Source organism: Saimiri boliviensis, chromosome 16, assembly GCF_048565385.1.
Source record: "Saimiri boliviensis isolate mSaiBol1 chromosome 16, mSaiBol1.pri, whole genome shotgun sequence".
NCBI classification, from domain to species: Eukaryota; Metazoa; Chordata; class Mammalia; order Primates; family Cebidae; genus Saimiri; species Saimiri boliviensis.
The window spans coordinates 1,748,842-1,766,408 of NC_133464.1; the positions used below are offsets into that span (position 1 = coordinate 1,748,842).

At 45.4% G+C, this 17,567-nt stretch overlaps 1 protein-coding gene across 1 annotated transcript in view; it reads left to right on the plus strand.

Moving 5' to 3' along the window:
* TUBGCP3 (tubulin gamma complex component 3) overlaps positions 1 to 17,567 on the plus strand; it is a 103,468-nt gene that overhangs the window by 22,498 nt on the left and 63,403 nt on the right. Inside the window, exons 4-11 of the mRNA XM_039473272.2 lie at positions 3,543 to 3,620; positions 4,511 to 4,728; positions 6,698 to 6,870; positions 9,097 to 9,215; positions 10,216 to 10,341; positions 12,284 to 12,352; positions 12,711 to 12,843; positions 14,473 to 14,639. Coding sequence (XP_039329206.1) covers positions 3,543 to 3,620; positions 4,511 to 4,728; positions 6,698 to 6,870; positions 9,097 to 9,215; positions 10,216 to 10,341; positions 12,284 to 12,352; positions 12,711 to 12,843; positions 14,473 to 14,639 — 1,083 coding nt within the window. The remainder of the gene's footprint in view (positions 1 to 3,542; positions 3,621 to 4,510; positions 4,729 to 6,697; positions 6,871 to 9,096; positions 9,216 to 10,215; positions 10,342 to 12,283; positions 12,353 to 12,710; positions 12,844 to 14,472; positions 14,640 to 17,567) is intronic.

The window sequence follows — 17,567 nt, forward strand, 5'->3', positions numbered from 1 at the left end:
AAACAAAGCAGAATAGTGTATTCAGATGGGCAGCCATTCCATCCTTTTGCTCAAAGTGGCTCCTCAGAAGTATGAAGGTTGTTGATCCTGTTTTTTTTTTTTTTTTTTTTTTTTTTTTAATCTTGTCTTAGTTAGGTCCCCATTTGTGGATGTGCTGTGCAGACCACATGGAAGAAAGGTCGGAGGTGCAGTGGACCTTTTGCTCTTGTTTTACACCTAGAGGAAGGAGTCGGGGAGTGGAAGGAGGGTCCAGGTTGACCTGGAGATGTGAGCAGAGCGCCGCGGTGTTCCCGGGCTGGGTCCGAGAGCGCCGCGGTGTTCCCGGGCTGGGTCCGAGAGCGCCGCGGTGTTCCCGGGCTGGGTCCGAGAGCGCCGCGGTGTTCCCGAGCTGGGTAGAAAGGCGGAGGCGGGAGGGTGGCTTATGAGGGACGCAGAAGGAGGACATTGTGCAGCTGGACTGCCCCGGCTGGGGCGGGGTGGTAGGTGGTGCCCTGTTGATGAGGGGTGTTCTGGCGTGGCAGTGCCGGGAGAGCTGGGGCAGCTCTTGTGCTGGGCACTAGACAGCTGCTGTGCAAACCTGTTGATTTCGTGTTCCTCTAGATCTTACACCATGTCCTGATAAGACTTTCCTCACTTAGAGTTCAGTTTGTGCACAGTTTTAAAAGTTTTATGCCTGAACTTGCGGTCCTATAGTTCAGAGTGTTATGTGGCAGGTCTGAAGTGGTTTAGCCTGGTTAAAAGCATCTGTACTGCCAGAGTGGCAGGCACGATGTGCTTTCCTCTGCCAGATCTCTCCTCTGCCTGCTCCTGCCCCTCCCTGTGCTCTGCAGGCCTTGTGGATGGTACTCTCAGCCTCTCTTGCTGTGTGTCTACCGGTTGGCTTTAGCTGGAACTGGCTTCAGCCCCAGGGTGAATCCGAGTTGGGAGAGGGATGTTGCTAAGCCATCATCTCCACTGCTGCCAGGCAGCTGTCAGTGGCGTGGCTGTGCCCACAGCTTCTGAGGGCAGACCCTGCCCTGTGATGGGCCCTCCTGGGCCCTGTGACTGCTGTCTCCAGCCCCCATTCCTCTGGCCTTGGGGTCTTTAGTGGCTCCTGACCGGTGGTGGTCCCTAGTGGCTCCTGGCTGACAGTGTAGCTGGTGGTGTTCCCAGACTGCCTCACTGTCTCCTGTGGTTTCCCTGTTTCCATCCACACCTTCGTATCAAATGCTCTTTAGCAGACTGAAGAGATCCTTGGTTTTTTCTTTTTTTTTTTTAATAGTAAAAAATGTATTTTCTCAAGACACAAATGGGAAAAAAAATAGTAAAAAATGATGCTGCCTCCTCCTTTAAATATGTTACTTGCTAAGTTTTTGGTGTATAATTTTGTTCATTTTTGAAATTTCTCCACCCTTCACTCTCAAATGTATCTTTGCTGAAATAAAATCTGAGATTTTAACCCAGTACTTTCTTATAGAACATTTCCTGCCATCTTTCCCTACACCTACTGGTCATTTTTACTCAGAGATTTCCCTGGAAACTCCCACAGGGACTCACAGCTTGGCATCCTCTGAGCTGAAAGGAGTGTGCCCCTTGTTCTACCCCTCTGGGCATCCATTCGCATCCACCCCCACACAGCCTGCTCTGTCTCCTGTGTGCTCTCTTTTGGTGAATGACAGCACATTCACGTTGCCCCACACGGGCCCCTGAGTGTCATGCCCCGGTATATCTCTCCTTTGTCCCTTCTGGAGTCGGGCAGACCCGGCTGTGAACCCTGCATGTAGTTCAGTGATTTGGGTGAGTTACTGAGGTTTGCTGTCCTTCGTTCTCTCATTTGTGGCGTGAAGAGAATAAGTCCTGTAGAGCGCGGCTGTGACGATGACAGGATTTCATGTGTGGAAGGAGCTAAAGATGGGCAGTGGCTCCTTGGTCCTGGGCCTGAGTGCCTGAGCCTCTCGGGCCCTTGATGCCGGCTTGCAGGGACTCTCCAGGGACACATGACTGAGCACACACTCAGCTCGCTGCACTGCGATCAGCTGCTCACATCTCCAGATGACAGCGCTCTTCCTCTCGGGCTGTCCCCTCCAGCCAGTTGGTCACTGCGGGTGCAGTGATGCTGCCTCTCCCCAGGACGTCCGTCAGGGGCTTCCTGCTGCTGTCTTCAGTGCCACATCCAAGTTCCTTGGCGCGGCGTCGAGGCCTCCTTGTGTCGTCGGTTTCCCTCCTGACTCCTGGCCTTTGCCGGCTTGCTGTGTTCACTGTTCCTGTCTCTCCCCCTGCACCGCCTGTCTTCCTAGGAGATGCGAGTCTCCCCTGGGAGCCCTTTCGTGAGCTGTGAAGTGCCATTTGTCACATTGCATCCGCTCACTGGTCCATTGCCTGTGATGAGATACACTCCATCAGGGCTGGGTCTCTTTCTCATCCTTGTGGCCCTGGCTGGGAAATAAGTTGAGTATCTGAAAACGTCTATGTCCATCAGTGTTTTACGTTAGACAGCAATGTAAATACCTGGGATGAGCTTACTCTTAAACTTTCAGAGAATGTTTTATATAATGGAGAATTTGCATAATGTAAGTAATCATCCCGTAGTTTGTTTCGTCAATAAAGGTACTTATATATTGTAGCCTGTGCGTGCAAAAGATGAGGCTGTATGAATAGAGGATAATGCCATGTAAGTTCAAGGCAGAACGACAGGTTTGGCTGCTGTTATGTTTGCAAATCAGACTGGTGTGATACACATTTGGAAATGAATGCAATCTGTATATAACCCTTGGATAGAAACCTGTGGGTTAGTTATCTTGACAGCTAAGTGCTTCAGACCCAAATCTCTTTTTTTCTGAGACAGAGTCTCACTCTGTCACCAGGCTGCATTGCAGTGGTGCGATCTGAGCTCACTGCAACCTCTGCTTCCTGTGTTCAAGCGATTCTCGTGTCTCAGCCTCCTGAGTAGCTGGGACTACTCAGGTGCGTGATACCATGCCTGGCTAATTTTGTATTTTTAGTAGCAATGGGGTTTCACCTTGTTGGCCAGGCTGGTCTTGAACTCCTAACCTCAAGTGATCCACCTGCTTTGGCCTCTCAAGGTGTTGGGATTATAGGCGTGAGCCATTGCTCCTGCCCACATCTTGACTTTAGGTACACACAGTAATGAGACTAACCTGTGCTTGTGGTGGAAATGGGATGTTGATAAATGAAAAAATAATTCACATATTTTTATGATGGCTTTGTCTCATAATTATGGTTTTGGAGACATTATAAGGATTATTTCAGGGGAGACAATACCGCTATTCAGGAATAGGGTAGTTTGAAAAACTTTTCTTATTGGGGACTGTAGAGCTAGTTAATAGGGGAATGAAAGACCAAAGGGTGTTGATTGCATAAAGATATTTGCTTCCACGTTTGGTTGGGCGGCACTGTTGAAAATACTTGTGAACGGTTAGATTTGATGTTACAAAGAATTTTAAAGCGCGTTTCCAGTTTGGAAATATAGTTCAGGAAAGAGGAAAATAAGACTGGAGAGTAGTATAAAATTGTTCTTTTAATATTAACTTTTTTCTAAACAGGGAGTTCTGAAAAATAAGTGGTCAATACTCTACCTCTTGCTGAGCCTCAGTGAGGACCCACGCAGGCAGCCAAGCAAGGTAGGTGGCTTTGCCTTCCAGCTTTGTGTCTGTCGGACACCCTGGCCAACTTTGATAGGAAACAGCTTCTGCAGCTCAGAAAGTAGTGTAGGAAAGCAACAGGCTTGTCTGGTCATAGAAGGTCAAGAGATTTCTTTTCCTTTTTCTTTTTAAGAGCATTTTTAGTCAGTGTGCAGCTTCCTGAAGATCTTTTTCAGAATTTTGTTATTCAAACATGGCAATGGGTGATTAGAGAATAAATCGTGAGTTTTCAAAATGTTTATGTTGTGAAGTTAGTAATATCAATGCTGATCGGTAATTCTTTGTGAACTAAAAGACGCTTTAGGAGTTTTTCTTGCTTTGAGTTATGAGCATTCTTTTCTGATGTGCCTGTGAAATTCTCTCATCCCCGGGCTCGGTGTCCATCCCCTGCAGGATATCAGAGCGAATTGGGTGCTCCGCGTCCCAGAGTCTGGTGTAATAAAGTACTCACTGGCCAGAGACGTGGCAGCCAAAGAGGTCGAAGCTGTGGGCGAAAGAGTTCTGTTTGTCGCTCATGGCTTCATCTCAGCAATCATTATATGTTAATATACATGTAAATCACATAGATACGGATATATAGAGAGCAATCATGATTTCATAATGCCTAACTTCAGAAAATTATTTAAGTTTTAGTTTGTTTGAATCAGAATATTTAGTTATAAGTGTAGTGATTCTGGAGTCCAGAAAATCTAAAACTTTATCAATTCAGGCATACTTTAAAAGCGTAACATCTGATTTATTAAGAAAGTATGGAATCCAAATCCAATGACAGAAAAAGAAGGCAAATCTGAACGTAAAGGACCCTGTTAGGTCCGGGAAGAGTATTCTGTAATCTCCTGTCTCTGTTCTTAGTGTGTTTCTCTTTTCAGGTTTCTAGCTATGCTACGTTATTTGCTCAGGCCTTACCAAGAGATGCCCACTCAACCCCTTACTACTATGCCAGGCCGCAGACCCTCCCCCTGAGCTACCAGGATCGGAGTACCCAGTCAGCCCAGAGCTCCGGCAGCGTGGGCAGCAGCGGCATCAGCAGCATCGGCCTGTGTGCCCTCAGTGGCCCCACGCCTGCGCCACAATCTCTCCTCCCGGGGTAAGGCCATGCTGACATGTACAGATTCTCTACATGCTAGAAACAGAGATGCCTGCAGGCCGTTCACCGGCCATCGGTGTTCACCAACAGTATCAGTGGGGCCTCTTGTGCCAGGCAGTGTTCTGGGCACTGTGTCTGAAGCACCCTGTCTCAGAGTGTTACTCCTCTTCAGAGCTGTGATACAACAGGAGTTCTTTCCACTTGGTAATCGACAGAGCTGACTGTAAAGTTCTGGCCACTTTCACCTGTCACTGAAGTGCCTGCCCATCATGAGGGAGCTGGAAGTGCTGTGTGCAAACCCTTCCTCTGGAGGTTCTCTGACTGTGTTCTCAGATTGATCACTCAGGGACCAGTGGCCTCTTCACTGATGTATGTTTTTCTCCTCATTGGATTCTTTAGTAAATTGTTAAGTAAAATAAAATAAGGTTGAACATTCCTCAAGTGCTGAGATCTTCAAGGATTGTGACCTTTTAATGCACGTGAATTAAGGTGATGAAATGCAGGAATGCACAGCGAAGACGTTATGTCCGTGGTCAAAGCACGTTTTCAGGAAATACAGGATTTACAGTTGAGAATCAAGCGGGTGCCATTGTCATTAATGCCTAGAACTTTGTTTTCCTCTGTTTTTAAACACATTCCTCCTGTGTGTAGATAAACAGGTGGCTTTGCTTTTTGCCATAGTTGGTTCCTGGAAATCACATTAAGGTGGATTATCATAGAGTAGATATTTTTCCAGAAAAACAGTGACCAAGGATTCAGCATGGTGTTTTCCATATGAGTGTAATAGAATCATAAGTCATTTTGTGAGTTACAAAATTATGTTCAAGATACTTAAAAACAGAATGTGGATTATCAGTGGGGTCTAGTGTTCTATAAAGAAAATGTAAAGCATTTAAAAATAACACTTGACACATTTCATCTAGAAGTAAGGTCCAGCTAAAAAAAATTAGCTGGCATTCTCATTTATACCTTAGAATTTGGAGTAATTATTGTTATCCTATTAAAAATCTGTATGGAGAACTTCGAAATGAAACAGTCTTTTAGAATCTTCCTCTTAAATTTAGAACTATACCCAAAGACATAATTTTAGTGAATGTTGTTGACTTTTCTCCTGGTGAGAGTGGAGTAAAATGAGGACTGTTTTGCTTCTTTCCTCTTCTCCTTACTTCACGAGGGGACAATGGATGACTACCCTCCGCCCCCAAGTGGTATACCAGTGCTGATTCCAAGCTCTGGCACCTGGAGACCGTGGTGCAGCTGAGATTCTCATTGCTGTGTTTTGCAGTCCCAGGAAGTGATATTTTTGTTTCAGCTGTCAAAACTTATGCTTATAGAATAGAAATTAGCTATGAGGTTCTTATAGTTTTCAAAAAAATAACTTTGACGTAGTCTCAGCATTGCTGAAAAGCCATCTTGACCTCGAATACGCATTTGCCTTAGATTTTATATGTGTGTAAATGTTAGAAGTTAGTTGAAAATTACAGTGCTGCTTTTCATAGTGAGCACCCAGAAGACTGAAGACAGGTGAGGACAGACCCCCGGGGCAATGTTCCAGATGACTCGGTTTCTCTGCTCAGTATGTGGGGGGTGGATGAGAGTTGCTGATTTTGAAGTTAAAATAAGTAGAGAATTTCAAAGTGGTTATAGGTGGGTAAGGTATGTTAAGTGTTTATAAACAAAAGCCAAACAGATTTTGATATTAATGGTAGGAAATATATATATATAAGGTAGCAGCAGTAACATTATTTTTCCACCGCTGTGTTGGGTCTGAACGCTAGGCCAAGCGTCCCAAGTTCAAGGGACTTGGGACTGACTGATTGTTATTAATATATTCGATTAGGGTAAAGTCATGGTATCAGCTATCTCACATTTATAAATTTGTGTAATTCATGATAGTAATATGAGAGAAATTTCCGGGGACACTTTTGTCTCTTCAGTGAAGATAATACATGTTTCTTCCTTTTTTTAGACAGTCTCATCAAGCTCCAGGAGTAGGAGATTGCCTTCGACAGCAGTTGGGGTCACGACTCGCATGGACTTTAACTTCAAATCAGCCTTCTTCACAAGCCACTACCTCAAAAGGTGTCCCAAATGCTCTGTCTCGCAACATGACAAGGTCCAGGCGAGAAGGGGATACGGGTGGTGAGTAAGGACTGTGTTAATAGAGCTTTTCTGTGAACATTTGGAATTCGGCCTTTCCTTATTTTAAAATACGGCCCAGGATCCCCACCTCAAACCTTCCAGTGGTTTCTTTTTGTTCTTACAGTGAAGTCCAGAGTCCCTGGCGGTCTACAGCGCCTTGGGGAGTTTGGCTTGTCACCCCAGGACGCCTGGGCTTCTTCCTCCCAGCATAGTCTGCTTCTTGGCTGGTGGTCCCCGTGTTCTCCTCCCTCCACATCTCTCTTCTTTGCTGTTCCTCATCCCATTCTCCCTGTCAGTTTTCATCCTGTCTTTCTCCCTGGGAAAGTCGTTAAGGCTGGGTTAGGGCCCCTAGTAAAAATCGCCTTCTTCTACCAAAGTCTTAAGTCCACAGTGGGGCTATGTCTGTTTCATTAATGGTGCCAGCACTTAGCACTGTGTCTGGCATGTCAAAGAGAGTCATTGAGGAATTGCTTGATGGTGAAATGAATACCTCAGGGTTTTAAAGCCCTGCTAGATTCCAAAAGGAAGTTTGCGTTTCTTTATTGAGACATTGCAGTTAGCAGCGTTTCAAACATGAGTGTCCTGTGTCCTGGATATAGAGGATTGGGCTTCCCTGTTGGCTCATGATCCGCTGATTCTGAAATAGCTCTGGGTGTTCTTGTAGAGTACAAAGGTGAGGAGCATCTGAGAGCTGGATCATCCTGGCACAGCCTTAGCCCCACGCTGCCTGTCCCTGTGTATAGCTCTGGTGCCCAGTCTCTGTCTGTCCACAGCCATCGACTCATGTCATGTTTGACAGCTGTGTGTCCGTGGCACAGCAGGCCAGCCTCGAGACTGAGAGTCATCTAGACTGAGTCAGGTGCTGTTCTCTGCCTGCTGCTTTTTCGTTTGCTGGGACTCCTGATCCCTAACCAATAGCTTCAAAACTGAGAGATAAAATGGACTTAAAATGTATACTTGAGGAAGAAACAGGAGATGAAGTAAAGGAATAAAGAACAGTGGGATAAAGGTTTAAAACATACAGCAATAAGGTGACTTTAAGTTCAGACATATTACTAATTAAATGTAGTTTAGTGTGATTAAATTACATCGAGCAATTCCTCAGTGACTCTCTTTGAAGTACCAGGCACTGTCTTTCAATAAATGATCCTTTTGTGATTGATTTGTAATAAAAAAAAAAAAAATCATTCGGACAGCTACACCTTGCTTACAAGAAATACATTTTAAATGTAAGGACAAAGATAGGAAAATATATGGATGGAAAAACAGCAGTTTTGTAAAGAGTAATGGGAAGAAAGATGGGCGGCTGTGTTAAGCAGACATCAAGAGTAGCACCAGCGGTAGAGTGGGTATTCCTAATGAAAGAGTCAGTTGTTTAGGAAGAAATAATCCTAAACCAAAGTCATCTACTGACAGACAGACCCTCAGAACACACAGAGCAAAACGGACAGAATTAGAAAGCAAAACAAACTTATAATTATAGTTGGGTATTTCAGCTTCCTTCTCAGGAATGGATAGAATAAGCAGAGGAAAGTAGTCAATATTGATATGTAAGATCTGAGCAGTTCTGTTCAGCCGCCTGACACAGTGGACATTTATGAGAGGTTCCATGCCTGAGAGATGCACTCTGCATCTGGGTGGGGCAGGCTTAGGCCTGGGGCAGGCGCTGGGCGGTTCAGCGTCCTGATCCCCAGACCAGATGCTGGAGGTATCTTTTGCCTCCCACAGGTGTCTTGGATTTTTGGGCATTGCCTCCCGTTTTTTATTTTGGCTTACTACCTGAGCTCTGGCTTAGCTTTTGTTCAAAGGAATTATTGAAACCATAAATGTCTTTTCTGTACTATTAACTTCTTTTATGTGGTATTAGGGAGGAACACCGGTTAGTATACTTTGTAGTAAACCCAGTTTTCCAAACACCATCTTTCAATAATTGATCCTTTTGTGATTGATTTGTACTGCTACCTTGATTATATATTAGGTTCCCACACAGAAGCTTGTTTCTTTTTTGAGAGATCTTTAGATAAGAAATGGCACGGTCTCCATCCCCTTTCAGCAAAGCCTTGTTTCTTTCTAACCTCATACTCTGTCATCTTGAGCTTATTTATCGAGTTAGTAAATTGCATCCTGGTGGCAAATGTCTAATCTGAAGCTAACTGTATCATAGTATCTATTGTGTCTTAAAGCGCATTGTCTAGTAATTACTCTCTTTAAAAAATGATTTTGCAGGTGCTATGGAAGTTACAGAAGCAGCTCTGGTAAGGGACATTTTGTACGTCTTCCAGGGCATAGACGGCAAAAACATCAAAATGAACAATGCTGAAAATTGTTACAGAGTAGAAGGAAAGGTATGTAACATAAAATCTAATTTAAAATATTCAAAAAATAATGTCATGAAGTCCAGATAGTGAGCTGCTGATTGATAAGGTGGTATTGGGGTTTTGCAGAATCGGGTGTGAGATAAAATTGCCCTGTGGAATCTTGGTTTATATTTCTGTCCATGTGGCTCGTGCTGTTTTATTATGGGGAACCTTTGTGAAGAATGCGTGCCTCCTTTCCTCGACTCTACTGATGGGGCCGCCCCATAGCCGATTTCTGCGTCCTGCTGTGTGATGCCTGAGGCACTCAAGGACAGAGGTCCCTTGGCATCTTTGGCATTGATGCAGGATTCCAGGTCAGGGGTCTTCATCTGCGTTTGTTTTCTTTTTCCATAACCTGCCTTTACCATGCCCATTTCTTGTGGTATGGGTCACACTGTGTTTCTTAGCCCTTTCACAGCAAGACTGAGGTCACAGACCGTCTCTGCCACACCGCAGGTCAATGGCAGAGGGTGTGAAATGAGCTCACTGTGCCCTTCAAGGTGCTTTCCATCACGCTGGCACCTGATGTGCTTTCCTTCCCTTTAGGGATGAGATCTTAGTTTTAACTTTTTTTTTTTTTGAGACGGAGTTTCGCTCTTGTTACCGAGGCTGGAGTGCAATGGCGCAATCTCGGCTCACCGCAACCTCCGCCTCCTGGGTTCAGGCAATTCTCCTGCCTCAGCCTCCTGAGTAGCTGGGATTACAGGCACGTGCCACCATGCCCAGCTAATTTTTTGTATTTTCAGTAGAGACGGGGTTTCACCATGTTGAACAGGATTGTCTTGATCTCTCGACCTCGTGATCCACCAGCCTCGGCCTCCCAAAGTGTTGGGATTACAGGCGTGAGCCACCGCACCTGACAGTTTTTACTTTTATGTCTTGAAGCCTAAGGATTATAATATGAAAAGTATAAGTGCTTGCGAAAAATACTAATTAGAACTCTCGTGCTGATTTTTAATGCTTAACTCTTGATACATTTACTTTCTAGGCAAATCTAAGCAGGTCTTTGAGAGACGCAGCAGTCAGGCTGTCTGAGTTGGGCTGGCTGCATAATAAAATCAGAAGATACACAGACCAGAGGAGCCTGGACCGCTCGTTCGGACTTGTCGGGCAGGTGCGTTCCTGCTTTCTAGGACGCTGGGGTGCCTTGCACTTTGGGAGACGCATACTCCGTTTGAAATCTTACTGTGAAACAGCCCCTCCTAGGGCTCTTTCCAAGTAAAGCAGCTTGAGGCCAACTGTCAGGGTCCACTCAAGAAAGTAGAACCCACAGTGGGTGCTGATGAGGACACTGAGTACAGAAGGTTGGCTCGGGACCTGCTGGGGCCTGTAAAGCACAGAGAAAGCGGTGAGACAGGGCTGGCCATGGGGAGATGGCATTCCCTGATCCCAGACGCTCGGACGGGGCCCTGCCCAGCTGCTGCTGCCTCCTCTGGAAGGTTGGGGAGGGGCCCTGCTGGGATGGGGCCTGCCAACAGGGGACACTCCCAGCTCTGTGGTTTCCCAGGCAGCACGGCGAGGCAGGATTTGGGAACACTGCCGAAGCTGGAGATGGGAATCCCAGCTATGGCTGTCTTGGCAGCCGTGGGTGGAAACTGCTGATGTCACAGCACATGGTTGGGAGGGAGCTGCTGCTGCTCCTTTTGCTGGAGCCTGACGGAGCAGCTGACAGGAGCAGTGGCCTTCCCACTGTCCAGCCCTTCTCCGTGGCTAAGCAGCATGTGGTTTTTCCCATAGGTTGATTATTGGGCAGTAATTATTGCCAATGAAATCTCCAAAAATTATTGAATCACAAAACAACTGTACTATGAGCCCAGCATAGCACAGAAGTCATGGCAGTGTGGCTGGTGGGTGGGAGCATGGTGGGTGGGTAGGAGTGTGTCTGGTCGGTAAGAATGTGGCTGGTGAGTAGGTATGTCGGGTGGCAGTGTTGCTGGTAGGTAGGAGTTTGGTGGATGGGAGCATGGCGGGTGGGTAGGAGTGTGGCTGGTGGGTTGGTGGGTGGGAGTGTGGCTGGTGAGTAAGAGTGGCATGTGGGTAGGAGTGTGGCTGGAGGTAGGAGTGCTGCAGTATGGCTGTTGGGCAGGAACGTGGCTTGTGGGTAAGAATATGGCTGGTGAGGAGGCATGTGGTGTGGCTGTGTGGCTGGTGGTAGGAGTGTGGCTGGTGGGTGGGAGTGCTGCTGGTGGGCAGGAACGTGGCTGGAGGGTAAGAACATGGCTGGTGATTAGATGTGTGGTGTGGCAGTGTGGCTTGGTGAGTAGGAGCATGGTTGGTGGGTAAGAATGTGGCTGGTGGGTAAGAACATGGTTGGTGAGTAGGAGTATGGCTTGTGGGGAGGAGTGTGGCTGGTGGGTAGCAGCATGGCCAGTGGGTAAGAACATGACTGGTGAGTAGGTGTGTGGTGTGGCAGTGTGGCTGATGAGTAGGAACATGGCTGGTGGAGGGAGTGTGGCTGGTGGATGAGAGTGTGGCTAGTGGGAGGGAGCATGGCTGGTTGGGGGAGCATGGCTGGTGGGTGGGGAGTGTGGCTGGTGGGTGGGAGCGTGGCTGGTGGTGGGTAGCATGGCTGGTGAGGGGGGAGTGTGACTGATGGCGGGAGTGTGGCTGGTGGATATGTGTGGAAAAGTTGGTCAGAAAAGAAAGCAGTACAAACAGAACAAAAATTGGGATTGGCATTGAGCTGCCAATTTTTACATTTTGTGAATTAAGAGCATTAAAGAACATCACATTTTAGCCCTGAATATTTACAGGGGATATGATATTAAAGGGTCATTCTCTAAAGTGACTACACTTCATGAAAATTATACCACATTTTGTTTTCCCATTGCTTTTCTGCAAAGTTCATGCTTTTTGTACTAAGGAAACACTTCTTTCATGTTGTTAAAATATATATTGTGGGGATTAAGATGATTAGAAGATTATTGACAAAACCTGAATTTAAATAACGAAGAACCCCACTTGAGCTGTATCTAAAAGCATTACACCTTTGCACTTAAAATCAGTCCATGTGTAACGAGTGTGTCATGCCATAATTATACCTCTCTTCCAAACAGAGCTTTTGTGCTGCCTTGCACCAAGAACTCAGAGAATACTATCGATTGCTCTCAGTTTTACATTCTCAGGTACATATTTTATTTTAATTTCTTCATGATTTGAAGTGTTACAAAATTGAAGCTATATAGGATATTTTAAGTTACTTGATACATTACATTTAAAAGATAGCAATATTTTTCACAATAGTGTTTGTAAGGTTTAAATATCTATCAAGTTTCAGTGTCTCCTGGAGCCAAATCGATTGCTAATTTTGGGGTTCTGCCAGTTAAAGGCGACCTGCGGCTTAGAAACACTTGTTTTTTAAACGGGACGTTGGCTGCGTTTTCCTGAGCAGGACCGTTTTCTTACGTTCACGTAGTGTAGGTGAAGCATTGCGGCCTACAGAGTCATCCGTACTTAAACATTTCTGTCTTCATTGTTTTCTAGCTACAACTGGAGGATGACCAGGGTGTGAACTTGGGACTTGAGAGTAGTTTAACCCTGCGGCGCCTCCTGGTTTGGACCTACGATCCCAAAATCCGGCTGAAGACCCTCGCGGCCCTGGTGGACCACTGCCAAGGTCCCGTGGCGTCCTGCGCTCGCGTTGTTTCAGAACTCGTGTGTAGGGGCGCCATCCAGGCTTTGACTTCTGTGTCCTGCCCTTTGTTTTCCTTAACGGCCATGAGGATTCAGTGGGAATCGATGGCTGTTAACCGAGAGGGAACACAACCAGTTGCCAGTGTGGCCCAGTCGTTGTACGGTAGAAGCTGGGGTGGCATTGAGAGGAGGTGGGAAGGGGGCGCGTGTCTGTGTGTGAAGATCTCTCTCGCAGGGTCCTCAGCCGTGGCTCCCCACCGTGCTGGCCGCTCCCTCGGTAGCCCGCCTTGCATTTTGCTTTTTGCCTTGATTCCTTCTGCGGTCAGGGGCCGTGCTGGTGTTGGTGTTTCTTGGTCAGATGTTCCCATATTTGCATGTCTTGCGTTGGCCTCTCTGGCTCCAGGTTCTGTATTTCTAGTTGCGTTCTGACATGTTTTCTCATTGTTTGTGCTGCCTTGTCCAGGAACCTTTTTGCTTTTTCTCTCATCTGCAACATTGAGATCCTAGCAGCCGTTACCTCTTAGGGTTGTTAGGACCGCATCAGATGGACGAGCCGGCCGTCTGCCACACGAGAGTTCCCTGCTCTCTGCCTCCCTCTGCCCGGGGTGGTCCCCAGAATCTGCAGGGCCACATTGATCGCCTTGCTGTCTGCACACCCTCCCCTCTCACGTCCTGGCACTTTCCTCAAAAAAGAGAGGAGTGGAGCACAGTGAAGAAACAGCAGCGTTTTCTCCAGTTCCCAGCGCTCCTCCAGAACTGGATTCCCCCCGGACTCCTCTGTCACTCTCGGTGACCAGCAGGTCCCTGGGGTCCTTCACCCCCCTCCCCCTGCTCAGCCTGTGCGCCTGGCCGAGGTGCCCTAGGGGCTGTTGTCAGACCTGCTGTCCGATCCCGGTTCACCCTCACACTCCCACTACACACTAGAGCCATCGTTTTAAAATCAGATTATTTCACTCCTCTCCTTAAAACCTTCCACTGGTCTAATAAAATTAGCATAATTTGAGAACCCTTCATGTGCTTCTCTTTCTGGAGCGGATTTTTGCCATTTCTAGTCCTTCATACTGAGTAGTTCTGGCCAAGGCCCAGGGGCCCTCTTCTCTCCACACAGAGCAGTGTTTTTCACACTGGATGTTGTCACCAGTTCGTGGGTCAGGAAACCAGTCAGTGGGTTAGGACTAGCATACCGTAACAAAAAAGCGAGCAAGTGTTGATTCATAGAACTTTTGTTTCTCATACATGTTTGAGCCTGCATTGCACTAGGAAGCGTGAATCTTAGTATGTCTCAAGTGAAAAGGGTATGAATAGTCATGTGCCCTTCAGATTGTGTAGCCAGCAATTTTTTGCTACTTTTTGTTTCTGAGAAATTCCTCAGCAACCCTAAAGAGAGGAGTAACTCACAGACTTGTGTGAGGTCAGGCTTAGAGTCCGGACCTCCTGGTTTCTGAAACATTACATGTTACTGCTGCTTCTAGGTCCAAAGCGGTATTAACCATAAGAAAACAAATGTGCTTTATCTCAATTACTTGGGCATCTTTGGTCAGTGTGAAGTGACTGGTGTGTACTGTGAGTGTAAATGTGGGTGTTGTTATGTATTTTCCCCCATTTCTCCCAGGAAGGAAAGGAGGTGAGCTGGCCTCGGCTGTCCATGCCTACACGAAAACGGGAGACCCATACATGCGGTCCCTGGTGCAGCACATCCTCAGCGTCGTGTCCCATCCCGTCCTGAGCTTCCTGTACCGCTGGATATATGACGGGGAGCTGGAGGACACTTACCACGAAGTAAGGATCTCTGTTCGGTTCTGAGACTTGGGTTCAAACAGCATGGCCATGCAGTCACACCCCGCCCACCGCCATGATTACCATATTCTCTTAACAGGAATACGACTGCGCTTCATTTGAATGCCGTATACATTTTACACAGTGCCTTGACAGCAGATGCGTTCATGAGTTCTTTGGTTAGTGGAAAATTGTCCCAGTTTATTCCTTAGCGGAGTCAAATTACGTGTCCGAGTTTACCGGCACGTGGATGGCAGAGCAGGACCAGGCCTCCTGAGGCAAGCCTTGCTGCAGGCGTCGTGGCGGGTTCTGCCGCTTTGCCGGGATAACTTTGCAAACTCACTCTGATGGACCGGTGCTAGCTGCTTAATGAAACGAGTCAGTGCATATATGGCTATTGAAATGTAGGCAATTTTATGCCGCAGCATGTGCTGCTGAAAAATCACACGATAGAAATGGTGGGGCTTTTGGTGGAAGATAGGATGAGGGGCACGATACTCAAAAGCTTTGTCAGTAACATTAAAACAACAGAAAGACAGGGATCTAACATAAGTTGCAGTACAGTTGAACATGTTAAAGCATTAACAGATACCTAAGGACTGCAGTGAAGGTCACATTGACCTTGGAAAAGCCCTGGCGTCTGCCTGTGGGAGTGGGCTGTAGGTGCCACAGCCTGTGTGTGACGGGAGGTGGTGGAGTCCTGGCCACTGAAACACAGGTGTGCCTGTGCGTGGGTGCTGCTGGGTGCAGTGGCCTGTGTTGTACTGTTTCTCATGGGTGACATTGCAAATAAGCAAGTAGGAAGTGTGTGTTATATTCAGTTTGTTTCCTTATGTATTGTTTGTGCTGTTATGAGTTGTTTTTAAAGCAAGAGAGGAGCAGAATTGACTCTCTGAACAGCATGGCACATGGGCATCTGCACCGTGCCAGCTGCTCAGCCTGTGCCGTAGCTCTTTCCTGACGGGGTGTGTAGTTTTTCTTATTACTGGGAATTATTTCACGGCAGGGACAGATCTGTTTTCATCTAGCCAGTCCTATTGCTGGAGAGGATGTTCTTGGTAGTTTTTAATCTTATGAACAGTGTTAACATGAGCATCCTTTTATGTGTCTCCCTGCATGTATTTATGTTTCCCTAAGGTGGGTTCTGGGAGATGGGTTGCTGGGTTGCGGGGATGCATGTTTTAAACCTGGATTCTGCCACGCTGTGCTCAGGAGTAGCTATCCAGGTTTACCCAACTGTCAGCTTTCTGTTATGCGCCTCATTCCCCCGTTCTTGTCAACACTTTGTATTATCCAGTGTTAAGAATATTTTCACCTAATGCACAAAACGTGCCATCTCACTAGGGTGTTTATTTGCATTTCACTGATTACTAGCGAGACTGACCAGCTTTTCATGCTTATATAAGGTTTTTTTTGTTTTTTAAATTTATTCTTCTAATTACCTGTTAGTATCCTTTGCCCATTTTTCTTAGGGATTTGTTTCTCTCTTTAGGAGTGAATCATGCATGGTTTTATATTTTCAATTATTTTCTATATGGAATTTCTCTTTTAATTTTTTTTCTCCTCATTCTTCCAAACTTATGAAAAAGTTGCAAAACTAGGACAAAGAATCATTGTACTGTTGACTGAGCTAAATTTCTCTGTATACTTGAATCTGTTTCTGGATTGTCTTTTTTCTGTTTGCTTTTTATTTGTCAGTGTTATTTAAATGACTCTACTTTCCATTTGAAATTTGGTAGAAGCAGTTCTTACCTTTTGTTCTTTTCACAATTTCTCTGTTGTTTTTGTACATTTATACTTAGATATGAATTTAGAATCAGCCTGTCAATTCTGTTTAAAGTTCTTTTCAAAATTTTTGTAGGGATTAGATATTGAATTTAGAGATTAAAAAGCGCTTTCAGGCTTCTTATGTTCCTTTCGATGAATGAACTTTTTTAAAAAAAAAAAAATTGAAAGCTTCGAAAGGTATGTTTTTATTTTTCTAATGATTGCCTAAAGTTTTTCAAAGCTTTGTGAGCCTGTAACTTTCTAAACATTAAAATAATGAGTAAACTGGTATTTTTAATCCCTTCCTCCATTAAGATGAAGAATCATGCCCATTTCCCAGGTTCTGCATACCTGCATGGACTGCCACACTCTTAATCTCTATACCTTTTGTTTAAATCTAGGTTGTTTTATGTTTTTAATTTTTTATATGCAATTTGTAATAAGCCACTATCCAAGTCAAGAAATAGCACTTATAAGTACCCAATTTTGTACCTGTCATTGTTCCATTCTCCTTAAGGGTAAACTTGATACTGACTTCTGACACTGTAGTTAGCTCAGTCTTTTTTAAATCTTATATAATGTTCAGTGTTAAAATACATTTACATGCCATCTATAGAGGCATATTTGTTATTCATCCTTTAAGTTTGAATCTTTATTTTTAGGTCTGTTTCTGGAAAGCATTGTAAAATTATTTTGACTTAAAGTTCTAGACTTAATGTTTCAAGAGTAAGTATTGACTGACAGATTTACTGTCGAGTTTTTATCACCGTGGTGAGGAGGCAGGGACACATAGGTGAGAGGCATTTCCTTTGATAGAGTGAGACTTGTCATTTTTAATGCATTTATGTTCAGTTATTCCATAATTACAGGATCAGGTGAATTTGGAAGCTGTTTAAAAACCTGTGCAATCGATTATTTAGAATGCATATTAAATCGCCTATTATCACAATAAGCCAGATTCTCTGAGTTTAAAAAATGTGTCATGTAATGAGTTTATGGGAGTTTAAGTGATCTTGTGGTTAAGAAAATGAAAAATTAATGTTTTATTTTGAGAACATGTGTTCTTTTCTATTACCATGATCTGTATGCTCTCAGCCATGCTTACCAGTGTAGATGTGTGAGAAATACTTTGGCCAGCTTCTGCGCTGGAAATAAAAAGTTCTC